This window comes from Amphibalanus amphitrite, unplaced genomic scaffold (genome assembly GCF_019059575.1).
Source record: "Amphibalanus amphitrite isolate SeventyFive unplaced genomic scaffold, NRLGWU_Aamphi_draft 000142F_arrow, whole genome shotgun sequence".
Classification (NCBI taxonomy): Eukaryota; Metazoa; Arthropoda; class Thecostraca; order Balanomorpha; family Balanidae; genus Amphibalanus; species Amphibalanus amphitrite.
In genome coordinates this window covers 357,388-372,521 of record NW_024881637.1, presented here as the reverse complement: position 1 = coordinate 372,521, position 15,134 = coordinate 357,388, and the positions used below count along the sequence as shown (strand labels likewise).

Here is a 15,134-nt window from a genome sequence, read left to right as displayed (position 1 = left end):
CTTGTAGTCTGCAGAGTTCCACATGAACTGCAGACACCTCATCTGGTGGTCTTCATGTTGCTCAACTTCTTCAGGAGGCAAATGTCGACCACCCAGCGGAAGCATGGTCCTGCAGAAAAGAAAGGTAATGCATAAGGTACAAACATTATCTGCTGAAACAGCTCCTTCTGTTGGCTGTTATTAAACTTTTAACATGGGTAACATAACAACATGTATTCCATGTATATTACATTTGTTGAAGTAAGATACTGCCGGCTATTTCAAAACCAGAAAATGAAATTATATTGTGGCATAATTCACCTGCTCAGCTATCAGTATCAAATAATAATTAATTTAATATTTGGCATATTCTATATAACACATTCATAGAATATTCTACTTCACGTCACAAGGACACACAATCTTCCTGTTGGGTGTTTGATTGACGCATTAACTAAGTTTGTCTTAGGTTTTATTATTGCAAAAAATTCATATTGCATTATTGTATCAAAATACTGCCAGCAATAACAAAACAAGAACATGAAATGCCAATGAGCAAGCCGCCTTTCCTTAAAATGGATTACTTTGAAAGGAATTTTAGTTTCTTTTAAGGAAAAGGAGAAATGATTATCAGGTAATTATCAGAAAACCACTCAACCAGCAAGTGGCTGGGTGGTTTCACAGCAAACATCAAGCCAAAACATATACTTCCATCTATCTAACAATTGAGCCATTTAACTACTACAAGGATATGTGAGCAAAATAAGAATCCAATCATCCAATGTTGACTTCCTTGCAAAGTTTATGCCTTATTTTATAAAAATGTGTCACTAGAATATGATACTTATCATCGAATATTATTTAATTTACGATTTATTTCGATCGGAATGCACATGGAGTCCCGCGCCATTTTCGTCGACGATGAATATGATCGTGTTTCATGAAGAGATTAGGGGTTTCAATGGTCTTTCAAAGCAATAATTTGATGCAAAAATTTGTAGGAAATAATATGAAGCTGGTTCAAATGGCCATCAACCATTTAAAACACCGAAAATACTCACGACTCCGTCCCGACGACCACGCAGCACCGCGCACGCCACAATACTGGCACAATGCCAAAACTGCTGTCACAGCGGAAATGTTTTTTTTTCTCGATTGCAATTGTGGAATTATTTATTAAACAGAAGATGATCTTTCCGAAAAACCGACTGATTTCATACACAGATGCATGGAAAATAAAAAAATCCCGGTAAGTTTATTTGTATTGTTTTGTCGATTTTGACATGCTCCTAGTTTGCAGCCATATTTCGATATGTTCTACAGGGAGTTCAGAATTATTTCAGGACCAATCTTTTCCTCATTCATTTTCCCGTCGATCATGAAATTTTTAGAGCGGAACAATTGGTTTCCAGGCGGTCCGAGCGGTTTTCGTGAGAAGGGTGCAAAAATCGGCGTCATTTTTAGAGCCTCGACACCAGCTCAACACAGGACCCTATGGGAGACGGTGAAGTAGCGGGAGCAATAAATAGAGCGCTCTAATTTTAGCTTATTTCCCTGGTGTGTCACCGACTGCCTTTAGTTCTACAAAATAAGCAAACACAGCCCAAGGGAATTTACTTAGGGTAAATTCTAAAGGTAAAGTTGCAGGAGATTTTTCGCTTCAGCTTAGGTGTGTGCAGTCCGTCAGCCTGACGATAGGTGCGACACGCCAGATATCAACAAAGGTGAAAGAACTTGCCTCTATGTTTTACCTAATATCAATATTGATATCAATAGCCTCCCACTCATGTGCCTGCCAATTTTACCTAGGATCTGTCGGTGTTTTTAACCTAGTTACCACAACCTTGCTTCTGTCCTTTTTGTGGGATTGACCATGACTAAGCTTATTATTTGTTAATTTCAGATCTACTGCAACCAAACATTATTGGAATGGATCAGGCTACAACCCAACAGGTTTTTCAGCCTGATGGTGAGTGGAAACTGCAGCTTAAAATATTTTATTTTGAGGTCTAATGAAGCAATTAAAATAGTCTTTTGGAGCAACAAAAAGGTACCTACCTTATACCGACCTACCTAGCCTATATAGGATTATTATCTAGTAAGAAGTTTTTTGTGCTTTGTTATTTGAAGATGTTTGGCTAACATATATGATTGTTAACCTTGCCATGCCACCCTGACCAGAGCGCTGTTATATCTATTGACAGAGCACCAGCACATCCGTTACAACCCCCTGAAGGCTGAATGGGTGCTTGTTTCTCCGCACCGCTGCAAACGCCCCTGGAGTGGTCAGGTGGAGAAACCTGCTGAGGAGGAGGTGCCGCCTCATGATCCCAACAACCCACTCTGTCCTGGCAACACTCGCCCCAATGGCAAGGTAACAATCTAATAAATATCCTTTCCAGGAAAAACATTCATGTTTCTTAACTAGCTGCACACATTCTGTCTGCTTCTCACTTACTTCAGCTGTGTGCTGCTCCCTCACCAAATACAATCCATCTCCATAATGAGCTACATATTTGGTGCCTGAGGAGTAATTTTTTTCAGCACCAGGATTCTGATACCCCATCATTAACGAACGAACCAATGGGATAAACTGAGGTCCTGTGGGGGCTAATACAGTCAGGCTGATAACGTTTTTGGCATCTGTCATACAGAAGAAGTGTTGGAAGAAGTGAGGAACTAGACTGAGTCTGTGTACACACCCTTACTGCATCCCATTAATGTTGGTGGGGGATTGAGAGGGGTAAGCTTGCAGTTACTGATGGTGATAACTGATAAGTTTGTTTATGTGTGATACATTTCATTTTGATATGTATTATGTATCATCTGTGTTATGCTATACGGGTGGCGTGTATTGATTGCACTGTGTTGTGTTTCCTTATGCAGTATGTTAATGCCGCGAACTTTGCTCACGCAGTATCGTATTACGCACCACGTAGTGTGTGGCATAGAGCCGCCCCAGGTGTATTTCCTTACACAGAGCTCCGCGATGCGAAAAATACAGCCATCAGTGTTCTTTTAGTAGCGGAGTTAATACCGTAAAAAGGTTTTCCGATGGTATTTTTCCGCACTCGGTGTTACAAGCGGCGAAAAGTGTCGTCCGCCGTATGCGATGAAGGCCGCTCCGCCCCACCGCCGCCGGTTGCCCGTTACCATGGTGGGTCCTTATCGCGGCCCACAGGGCTGACTGCCACCACTCTCGTGTTGTCACATGCCGGTGGCTGTCGAGTGTCCGCCAGATACCGCTCACCCGAGACGCCACTTGGGACCTAGATTCGGCGGAGTAAAAACGCCCGGCCATTGCACCGTAACATACTGAATACCGATAAATGTTCTCTCTGCAGAGGCCATTTAATTTTGTTGAATATTATGTCCTTCTATACCAAGATTATGCTTCTATACCATCCGGGCAAGAAAACGAATGGTATGCTGAAGTTCGGCAAATTGTGGCAAACTGTGTTATTATTATGGAAAATTGCGCTCACGGCTCACTAGCGACCAAAGCATCACCCGCCCCGCTGTCGCCGTAGTGAATGTAACCCTGACCCGGTGCTCTGTCACTTCCAGGTGAACCCCAACTACGAGTCGACGTACGTGTTTACCAACGACTTTCCGGCGCTGCTGGAGGAGGCGCCGCCCGTGCCCAAGTCCGACAACCCGCTCTTCCAGGTCGGGGCACTCTGTTTGAGATTTCCACTTTTTGATAGTGTTGGGAATGAGATCGTTAATCTGTGAGCTTTCTGCTAACGGGTAGCCTACAAATTTTATTATGTAGTTTTAAGCGACTGACGCATCTTTCCGTTGTTTATTACGGTTGTAGTCTTCATCGTATTGTTTCGCCTGTTTCGGATTTCAGTACTTTCAGTGCCTCGTTTTCTCGCTTTCAGTGCACCCAGTGACCGATATTTCCCGTTCTCAGTGCGCCCCGGCTCTGGGCACCTGCCGGGTCATGTGCTTCCACCCGAGATCGGATATCACGCTGCCGCTCATGACCTTGGACGAGGTCACCAAGGTCGTTGAAAGGTCAGTCAGTGGGATCGACGGTGAACGTGTCTTTGACGACAGGCCAGCATTATATGTACGATATGTTTTGTACTGGTGCATTCTGGTAACGAACGTTCTATTATCCCGATGTTTTTTCCTCATTCGCGTTGCCAGCTATCGTAGTCATGTTTGGTTTTAAATTTAGTGTCATATTTGCTGTTGAGCCACTGCTTACAATTTAACTTTCTGCCCCGCCCGCTATCCAGATTGATCGCCTAGTCGATAGAGCTGGGTCAGAAATGCCGCTGAGTACTCTGTATGTTCTCACAGGTGGATCGCCGAGTCGATAGAGCTGGGCCTCAAGTACCGCTGGGTGCAGGTGTTTGAGAACAAGGGCGCCATCATGGGGTGCAGCAACCCGCACCCGCACTGCCAGATCTGGGCGTCGTCGTTCCTGCCAAACGAGCCGCGTGTCAAGGACCACTACCAGCGGCAGTACCTGGCCAAACACGGCCGGCCGCTGCTGCGCGACTATCTCGACCAGGAGCTGCAGAAAAAGGTGCCGCAGCTGGCGGCCTCCGTGACAGCTCCTGTCCCCCGTGACCTAACCCAGTATCCGCTGTCGCTCCTGGGCTCTGAGCAGTGTCACACGTTTGGCAGACGTGGATTGATGGCAATTGAGCTGATGTCATTTAATTGAGTATCGTGCCTTAATTATACTCCGTTGTTCGCGGTATATGATATTGTAATTGCAATATCCAGTTTGCTATCAGCAATTTATAGTGATGGCCATGCCACTCCGTATAGCTGTTAACGTTTGTTTGTGTGTAGCTGTAAGTTGTGCTACGTGTCATTACATTATGTACCGCTCCCCTGCGCCCGCCCCGCCCCACTAGTCCCCGGTGTGGCCCTTGTGTGACCCGTTATTACCCCCCCCCCCCCCCCGTCCACGTCCAGGAGCGTCTGGTGTGCGAGAACGCGTCGTTCGTGGCGCTGGTGCCCTACTGGGCCGTCTGGCCGTTCGAGCTGCTCGTGCTGCCCCGCCGGCACGTGCTGCGTATGGCCGACCTCACGGCCGACGAGCAGAGGCTGCTGGCGGACATCGTGCGCCAGGTCACCACGCGCTATGACAACCTGTTCCGCTGCAACTTCCCCTACTCGATGGGCTGGCACGGTCAGTGGCGGGACGGGGGAGGGGGAGGGACCCAGCGGCACGTGACTGGGGCGCGTTAGCAGGGGCCAGTCTCTGCACGGAACTCATGGAGTGAATCCACGCGCGCTGCGCGAGTCATCAGCGCTCGTTTTATTCAGCAGTTGATGCTCTGTTATGGTCCAAATTGGACACGCACCCGGGAATAGTTGGATGGCACCGCGACAGTTTGGTAACTGGAACGGCCTGTGACGGGAGCTGTGTTTTACATCGATCGCCTGAATATTGCACGCACATGTCACGCATTGATCGATGGTCTGACTAACGACCCAGAGTGGTGTTTAGCGCAAACCCGTCATTTTCAGCGATGAGCTGCGTAACTTTTGTCAATGATTGAGTTAGCCGAGTGATATTCTGCCAAAATTTAATTTGAAATATTAATTTAACGACGGACAATGTGCCTGCTTATTTCCGAGGTAGTTTTAGCAGCGTCATTTCAGTAGTCGATATAATGCTCGAAGACGGGCAAGTGCCTCCCCCCCCCCCCATCCCTGTTAGATCGGCCGCGCTCTATTAAACCCTGTTCCGACGACTCGCCGTATACAGGGTGTCCACGTCAAAAATGTACCCAGACTTTTCTCCATATTTTATCTTAAAAACATCACACTCACGAACAATTGCCCTCGTTTGAGAGCCAAGGCAATGGCAAAACATTTGCTATGCTTTTCCACTGTGCTCGGCACTCTGCTGACCAGCGCGTGCCGTCTAGAGCAACTGCTCTATATGAGCCCCTTTGCGTCGGGCCACCGCCGGCAGACGGACCGTCTGGAGGTGGGTGATCGCCTGGTCAACCATGTGGGAAGGAAGGCGACGGATCTCGTCGCTGATGGCGTCTTTCAGCTCCTGGGTCGACCCTGGATTGCCAGTGTATGCACACAGTCCTTGAGAAAGTCCCACAAGAAGAAATCTAGAGGGCTGAGGTCGGGTGAGTGGGGAGCCCATTTCACCGCGCTTTTCAAGCTGATGTGGCGGTCAGGAAGTGCTCCTCCAGGAATTCCAGCGACCGTTTGGCGGTGTGAGGCGGCGCCCCGTCCTGTTGAAACCATTCTTCATGGCGACGGATCCCGTGTCTCCGCTTCAGCTCTCGCCAGAATGGTTCCGCAGTGCCTCCGAGACATAGCGTTCTAGCGTTACGGTGTTGTGTTTGTCTCTCTCCTGTCGTCTTCGAAAAAGAAGGGGCCGATAAGGCCCCCTCCATGCCTCATTGCCACCCAAACCGATACTTTCTTGCTGTGCAGAGGCATGGTCTGAACTATTTCTAGGCAATGGGATCCCCAGTGCACGGGGCATTGTGGGATTTCACATGCCACGGTCCGTCTGCCGGCGGTGGCCCGACGCAAAGCGGCTCATATAGAGCAGTTGCTCTAGACGGCACGCGCTGGTCAGCAGAGTGCCGAACACAGTTGAAAAGCATGGCGAATGTTTTGCCATTGCCTTGGCTCTCAAACGAGGGCAATTGTTTGTGAGTGTGATGTTTTTAAGATAAAATACGGGGAAAAGTCTGGGTACACTTTTGACGTGGACACCCGGTACTTACCGACACGCGGCTCATCCTCTTTTGCCGTGTCGGCTGACAACCCACAGTGTTTTGATGACGTCAGTGGGGTATTGGGTCGACTGATCCCGGGGACAGTATCACCACAGTGCTGCCGATACGATACTCCTTCCCATCCCCAGTTAAGTCGCGAGGAGTAGTGGGTCCAGCCGGCTAGTTAAGTTGGGTCGCTACTCCCTGAGAGCTAGTGTCTATACTACTAAGCTGCTGACGTGTCTCAGGCGGTGGCGTTGGGTGGCCTTACCGACCACCGTGCCGTGTATTGGGTGGGACCGGGGATATTGCTGACTGCTGAGTCAATAAGCCGGTCATGACTGGTGCTTTTAGACCACCGAGGAGCCCCAGTGCTGCTCTACTTGAGGGATTATTAAAGGGTATTGACGAGTATTCTGAGGTCCAGTGTAAATATCGTCCATGCAACGTTGGCTGATCCATGCAACGCCGATGCAAGTTATGCATGCGACCATTGTGATTGAATAATGGGCGACCTATTTAGTTTCAATGGAGGACCATATTATAATGTTCTTGCGGAGATTACCATTATACTGTATCAGTGGGAAACAGGTGGTTATTTTGGATAATCGTGATGCAACACAAGAAATTTGTAAATAGTGTCGCCAATGACGTTATATAATAGTCACTGTCACCGCTGACGTCATATAACAGTATGTGTCCCCGCTCCCGACAGGCGCGCCGACCGGCGAGGCCATGTCGGAGGACTGCCAGCACTGGGTGTTCCACGGCATCTACCTGCCGCCCCTGCTCCGATCGGCCGCCGTGAAAAAGTTCATGGTCGGGTGAGTACCACTGACGTCACGTCCATACCAGTGACGTCACGTTCACAGTCCAGTGATGTCATTGTGTTTCGGGGCGGGAGGATTGATTGTAACATGGCAGCGGGATGCTGGAGGTGGTAACCTTTATACAGCGGTGAAAGGGAGGTGTCTACGGTGCAGTTATGCATTGATGCGCTGTTTCCGAGTTCGGTTACCGAAGGAAATCTACCATTAGATATTGCTGAACAGCTTGACTTTTTCCCGGAGGTGCGAACAGCGAGCGCTGCTGTTACAGTTCATGTCTGGCTTTCGTAAGTCACAAAAGTGAGCGTGAAGAGAAGTCACGAGGTCGATGTGTTTGCACACCCCCACCCTGCCGACCAAGTTACGGCATACAGTATCGATTGGAGGGTCCAATGGTCACAAAGGCACAGTGCAGCGTGCCGGTCCCATAGCTCGCGGCTACATTTAACGAAAGCTGCCGAGTCATGCACAACGAAACTAATTCCATCCGACTATGAGCCGTTCTCTTCCGTGTTTAAGGTGTGTCTTTCACACAGTGTGACCTAACCTGTGTGCTGTTTTTTTATCAGGTACGAGGTACTGGCCCAGGCCCAGCGTGACCTGACCTGACCTGACCTGACCTCTCCCCTCCCTCAGGTACGAGATGCTGGCGCAGGCGCAGCGTGACCTGACCCCGGAGCAGGCGGCGCAGCGGCTGCGTGACTGCTCTCCGGTCCACTACAAGCTGGAGCAGTAGGTGGGTCCCTGCCGCCGGCTGACTGCAGCACTCCAGTGGGTGTCGAGAATAGCTGGTTTAGTGAGGGGGTCTCTGCTGACCGGTCTCTGATGTACTGAGCGCAGCAGCAGTGAGACGGTCTGACTGAGCCTCCGGGTGCTTCGAGCTGAGGTGCGTGGTTCGCGGAGCTCGCCGGGGACGGTAGCCACGGTCCTGCCTTAGAGCCGGCGAAGTGGCTTTGGTCCCCGGCTCCTCCGGCGGGCACGCGGGCGTCTGGTCGGACAGAGGGGGCCGCGACTCCCGCGCTACATCGCGTTGGATGATCAGGACGTGGTTGGTAGGAGATGCAATCGCAGTGCAGGCGGACGATTTAATCAGGGTGTGATCAGGAAATCGACGCCAGTCTGTCAGGGGAAAATTCTTAATTTGCTGTTCCCATGGAACAGGCATCAATTGCCTCCAATCCAGTAAATTTCATTATTTATCGCTTGTTTTACTTAATCACATCGAGCTACATTTATTTTTGTTTACGTTGCACATCACCAAAATTGGTCGTTTGCTGGTCGTCCGTATTTGTCAGAACTATATAAATTATATTTGCATGCATATAGTTATATGCATTCAGGTACATTTGTTTTAATGATTTTGTTAATCTAAATAATTATGCTAATGTGATTGAATTATGTGGTTAATTGGTGTTTGATTTACGATATTAGTTTTATGGATTTGTGGTCAGTGGTCGTCAAACAAAATCTAGTCTTGAGACCTCCTTCACCTCGTGTTTAAGTCTGTTGTGAGGCTTGCGAAATGTTTATAAAGCGTGCCTGTGATCAAAAGACTTGCTTGAACGGTTGTGATCCATGTCTACCTGTCGTCAAATTATGGCTACTATATGGCGATACGTATATTGCGTTCAATTATGTCAAAAAGGGGCGTTGGTTACACTGTGCCAGTATGCTCCAATTCCTTTATAGGCCAGAATATCTCGCATTTGCTAGTTTTCAGGTGTTTGAACTTCGATAAAAGACTTTAGTTTTTCGTTTGTATTCATGAAACCAAACGGTAAACAGTATGAATCATTTGTTGCTTAATGTCATTGATATTATTTCTTGAGATGTATGCCACATTATGCTTGTTTTATTGACTCAGAAAACAATGCCAAAACAGCTATCTTTAAAAAGACCTGTGTTCTAAGTCACGTTATTGATTGTCGTTACTGTTTACGGGTAATGATGCAATTGCATATTGTGATCAAAGCGGATTGTTAATATATGCTTCTGGACATAAACATCGTTTTAGCGCGTGTTTCAGCCGTTTGGAGCAGTTCGATATCTTTATTTATTTGTAATCTTTACTCTATTGGTTATCTTTAATTTGACTCACCTAGACCGTATAACGGTAATGCACGCTCAGCGATAGGGCTATCCCATCATGCATTGTATTAAACCGGTTTTGTAGAAGTTTGGCATGATATGTAGATAGCTCCGCCTCCCTTTCCGCAGCTTAACCTTGTTTAATAAAAGAGCATCGATTCTGATAGACCGGTAAGTTCCCACTTCCCAAGGACTGAATGTCACCAGTTTATGCAGCTCGTTCGCGGTATAACTGTGTCGGGAGCTGAATGGCCTGACCTAATTATGTGGCACGTGTCTCGGCGTGCACCTGTTAGCAGGGGAGCAGGTGGTGACCGCTGTGAACCCCGGAAACGGCCATTGGCCACAGACCTTGGCAGCTGCTACTGGGGAGCTTTCAATAATCGATCCACCGTCGGAGCGTGGTGCTAGTTCGCCATAAATTGTTATCCTATTGCCAAATTGCATTGGTTGATTTTTGGTGTGCGTGCGGTCTTGACATAATTTGCTGAACTGCTCCTTTTTAAGTGCGAGTTTAAGTTACATATGGGTCAAGTCGGGCGTCTCGCTGCAGTTGTTCTGTAGACGGCGTTCTACAATCACGGGCTGGTGCCTAATCATCCTACCACCACCCCACCTCACTCCCACCCCACCCCGCCAATGCCACTGAGGCACGGTAGCACGGCCTCGGGCCAGTTAGTCCACTGTCCACCACTCCACCGAGCTGTGGTGTTAGTGTGTTGTCCACATTTCCACCGCTGCAGCAGTGTACCGCGAACACCACACATCAGTCCGCTACCGACGTGTGTACCACTCCTTACACCACTGGGCCGGGTTCCGGGAAGGGCGTCCGTAGTCGTCGGTGTATTTCGTTTGGAACAGTCCGTAACACTCGCCTTCGTAAAACCTTTGTTCCTTTCGCTTGTTCCCGGACCCGTGGACCGACAGCGCTGCACTGGGTTCACGAAACAAGCTGCTTTGGCCGTTCACGGTGCTGATTGCGGTTAGCCCATGTTGTTCGCTGCCTTTCTCCTTCCACTGCGTGCGAAAACTGCTGCGCCGGGTCGTGAAATAAATGATAAATCCAGTTTCGGCTTCTAATGTTACGAGAGATAGGTACTAAATTGGAGCCCAGTGACGTTTCAACATAAGTATGTATTTGTCGCAGTTGTTTTTCCTCAAGATATTTGCAAGGCTAATTCAGTCATGTCCGAATGATTTTTGTGAACTCATGACTTTCACAGTCCACACAACGACTTGGATTTTAACCCGCGACCTGGTGGGGGGGCTATTTTTTGCCCCCCCCCCCTCAAGACTTTTCGATATATCTCCAGAACCGCTGCGCCGATCGTCACCAAACTTTCAGTACCCTCCCGGGCATCAATTTTACACATTGTGACCAAAAATTTTTGCAAAGGCTATGATAGTTTGGCCGGAAATGACGTCAGAGTGACGTCATGTTCTGCCGTTTTCGACCCAAAAAAGGGTTTCGCGGGAAGAGCTGTCAGGCCTATAGCTTTGCAAATACAGAAAAATGATAAAGACATAAAAGCTGTAGAATTGACAGGGCTACAAAACTGCTATCTCGGATTTTTGAATTTTTTGGATTTTGATCCCCAAAAATCAAAAATAGATTTTTTGGATATAATAGTCGAAAAATCCAAAAAGTTTTTTGAATTTCGCAAAAAAAAACGGAATATATGTGATAGTCCTTACCGCTTTCCATCCACGTACCAAATTTGAGATTGATACCTCTTTTATTGGCGAAGTTATAGCGAAAAAACTGTTCAAAATTGATGACGTCAAATTTTCCAACTTAATTTTTAGCAATTCTAGACCCCGTAGCGCAAAACAAAGACCACCATTAGACTCCCCGTGACGAGCTGCATCGAATCATTACCCATTTTATGCAAAACTATCAACTTTAAAATTTGACCTTTTTTGGCCTGACCTTGACCTGACCTTCACCAGAAAGTGACCTAAGCCGTACCTGATAGTCTTATAACCAACACCATTGAGTTCGAAATGAAAAATTGGCCATAAAACATGCATCACACAACCTTAGTAAAGTTGGGTTCATGTGACCTGACCTGTGACCCTTGGTGACCTGACCTGTGACCTAACCTGGTATTGTCACTAGTGACCTCTTATAGCAATATATGTACTAGGCAACTGATGCCCTATCGCTGATTCTCGACAAAATGCGTTTTCCTTGGTGTTATAGCGCATTCCCTAGAAGACCCGTGAACGGTGAAACATTTTTTTCTCTCTCTTCCGGTTTCCACCGGCGGTTTATTAATCAATACAGAAAAAATAGGCAAATAAGGTATGTAGTTTGAGTCAACGAACAAAAACATAGTGAATAGATAGATGGCGCCACCGGCTGGCAAGGATACAGGAGATCAGATGGATTAGTAATGTTAGAGAGAAGACAGTTAGTTGTTAGTGAAGGTTGGTAAAGGAGGTGACGCCATCATTAACAACAAAAAGTCAGAGTGAAAAACGGCCAGCATTGCCCCTCCTCGGACGGGTACCGCTGACCTCCAGCCAGCGTGCGCGCCGTCGATTAAACGGTCGCGGCGCCGTCGTAGGTGGCGGTAAATGGCGCCAGCATGCCGTAGCGCCGACCGGCGGCACAGCCGCCCGGCCGTCGGCGCCACGGCGGTAAAGCCATCAGGCCGCCGGCGCCACGGCGGCGCAGCCCTCGGATGATTGTGCCGCGGGGCGGCGCAGCCCACAGCCAATGGTACTCCGGCAGCGTGGCCGCCGGGTCGCCGGCGCCCCAGCAGTACAGCCCCCAGGCTGACGGTGAAGCAACGGCACAGCCCCCGGACCCCGGGGCCGCGACAGTACAGCCATCAGGCCCCCGGCGCCGCGGCGGCACAGCCCCCCGGACGAGGGCGCCGCGGCGGCGCAGCAAACAACCGACAGCGCCACGGCGGCACGGCGACCGGCGCCCCAGCGGCACAGCCCTCGAGCTGACGGTGACACGACGGTACAGCCTTCGGGCCGCCAGCGCAGCGGCGATGGATCCTTCAGGCAGTCGGTGTTGCGGCGGTTCAGCCCCACGGCTGACGATACTGCAGTGATACAGTTGACGGGCTGCTGGTTATGCAGTGGTGCAACCCTCGCGTTGACGGCGCCGCCGCCGGTGCTGCAGTACCTGCAGTGGTACAACGCCCGCGCTGCAGGCGATGCAGTGGCTCAGCACCACGGGCTGTCAGTGCTGCAGTGGTGCACTCCCGGACTGCCGGCGCCGCAGCGGGACTCCCGGATCGCCAGCGCCGCAGCGGAACAGTCACCGCCGCGGTGACTGTTCAGTCACCGCCAGCGGTGACTCAACAGTCACCGCCAGCGCCGCAGCGGCGGAGACCCGGCCACATCAGGCCGCCGGTTGGAGTGCCGATGATGGGCGGCGCAACTAGCTGTCAACGCCGCGGGCTGGTGGAGTCTGGAGAACGGGGATGTGTGTGATTAACGCAAGTCATGACATCGGCCGAGGCAGAAGGCGAGATAGGATGTTACAATAGAAAGTGAGACCGAGTGACCACTCTGACAGAAAGAAGTGAAGTAAACCAAGTTCAATGAAATCAGGCGCTGTGGACAGGGTATAGGGCTGCAACGATTCCTGAGGCCCTGCCCACGCACTGGCGGATCCAGGGGGGGGGCCACCGGGGCCATGGCCCCCCCAAAAGCCTGAAAGGGGGGGCCAACATATCTTTTGGCCCCCCCCAAAACGCTTGAAGAAAAATTAATGTGAGATGGTTGCGTAGTAGATACCTACTAGAATCAGCAGCGTGATTCAATAGCGTAGAGAAAGTCAGGGGTGCGGGAACTACTTTCAGACTGGGGGGGGGGGGGCACACCATAATAGAGATCAACCTAGGGTCCCCCCAAATCTAGTTTCTCACCGGTTTTAGGCCACTTATTTTTCATCTCTTGGCTTTTTCAACAAAAAAAGAAAACATTTGCAAAAAGGGCGGTATTCCGTCTGAAAGTTGTGGTGGCACCGCCCCCCACTGGTGGATTCAGGGAGGGGGCCACCGGGGCCATGGCCGCCCAAAAGCCTGAAAGGGGGGCCAACATATCTTTTGGCCCCCCTCCCAAAACGCTTGAAGAAAAATTAATGTGAGAAGGTTGCGTAGTAGATACCTAAAAGTTAGAATCACCGGCGTGATTCAATAGCGTAGAGAAACTCAGGGGTGCGGGACCTACTTTCAGACTGGGGGGGGGGGCACACCATAACAGAGATCAACCTAGGGTCCCCCCGAATCTAGTTTTCTCACCGGTTTTGGGCCACTTATTTTTCATCCTTTGGCTTTTTTCAACAAAAAAAGAAAACATTTGCAAAAAATGGGGTATTCCGTCTGAAAGTTGTGGGGGCACCGCCCCCACGGCCCCATAGTTGGGGGGTGGGCAAGCTGTCCCCACTGCTCCGGTTCCCGCGCCTATGGAGAAACTACCTGGTTTACTAGCTTCCTTCATAAAGTGTCGTCATGTCTTGTCGTCACCCGAGAAGGTCTTATTGCATACATATCGATTGAACTGTCAAGTTAACAAACTTGCTCTGGCAGCCTGACCTGACATGACCCGGCAATTTTTCATTCACGGAATATGCGCAATAATTTGTTTAGGAACACTCACTGAGTTGGCGCTGAAAAGCTTGTTTTGTTTGGTAATTGTACAAGAAGCATATCAGGGACCTTTTTGTCCCTTCCCGTGAAACGGTAAAAGACTTATTTCGGTCAGAGCTCAGGCCAATCTCTAAGGGGTCAGTCGGGTCACTTATTTCTTAAAAGGGTCCTTACGGCATCCAAGGACCAATTCCGGCTTTTGAGTGCACCACATCAGCATTTGATGCTGCGACAGATGGTGAAATATGAATATATGTTACAGGCCGTATGAAAATTGTCCGTTTGCAAACGGCCTGGCCCAGTCAGGGCATATGAAACAGCCTGAAAACACCGGCCGTTTGCAAACCATGACCTGAAATATCAGACCGTTTGAAAACGGCCTAGTTAGTTTCGGCCTAGCGGATCCAGGGGGGCCACGGGGTCATGCCCCCAAGCCTGAAAGGGGGCAACATGTATTTTGGCCCCCAAAAACACTTAAGAAATATGAATGTGAGAAAGTAGCGTAGTAGGTAGAAACTACCGTATCATTAAAAATATGTGAGCTTGAGTGTTGGTCTCGTCTTCACCCAAGAAGTTCTTATTGCATACTTTACCTCTCGATCGACGCGTGAAGTTATCGTGTAAGTTATCATGAATCCGATCGCGACGAAACTTTAGCACCCTCATGTTGACAAAGTCTGAAAATTTCATGACCCTGACCCAAGTGACCTTTGACCTGTGGCCTATTTCTCGAGACTATCCGTGCGTTCGGAGAGCATGGAATATTCACCGTCCCCTGGAATATTCCCCGTGCCGCGTTCGGAGCGTATCTCTCTGAACGGCCAATCTCCGGGAATGTTCCGCGCGCATGGAGTATTCCACGGATTCCACGTGGAATGTGCCTCTCCGAACGCACCATATGTTTG

General features: G+C 49.3%; 1 protein-coding gene across 7 annotated transcripts; it reads left to right on the top strand.

Annotated features, from left to right (window-relative positions):
* Nucleotides 1-1,113: 1,113 nt before the first annotated feature.
* Nucleotides 1,114-9,531, top strand: LOC122382573 (probable galactose-1-phosphate uridylyltransferase). Of its 7 annotated transcripts, XM_043368092.1 has the most exons (10): nt 1,217-1,228; nt 1,559-1,703; nt 1,883-1,948; nt 2,184-2,353; nt 3,547-3,648; nt 3,899-4,002; nt 4,294-4,522; nt 4,921-5,137; nt 7,417-7,525; nt 8,165-9,531. In XM_043368092.1, exons 3-10 carry the CDS (start codon nt 1,909-1,911, stop codon nt 8,262-8,264), a joined length of 1,071 nt encoding a protein of 356 aa, XP_043224027.1. In that variant the 5' UTR covers nt 1,217-1,228; nt 1,559-1,703; nt 1,883-1,908; the 3' UTR covers nt 8,265-9,531. The 7 variants fall into 7 exon arrangements, with proteins under 7 accessions (XP_043224028.1, XP_043224027.1, XP_043224023.1 ...); XM_043368093.1 differs by lacking the exon at nt 1,559-1,703 and having other exon boundaries at nt 1,114-1,228; XM_043368088.1 differs by lacking the exons at nt 1,217-1,228; nt 1,559-1,703 and adding an exon at nt 1,438-1,483.
* The last annotated feature ends 5,603 nt before the right edge of the window (nt 9,532-15,134 follow it).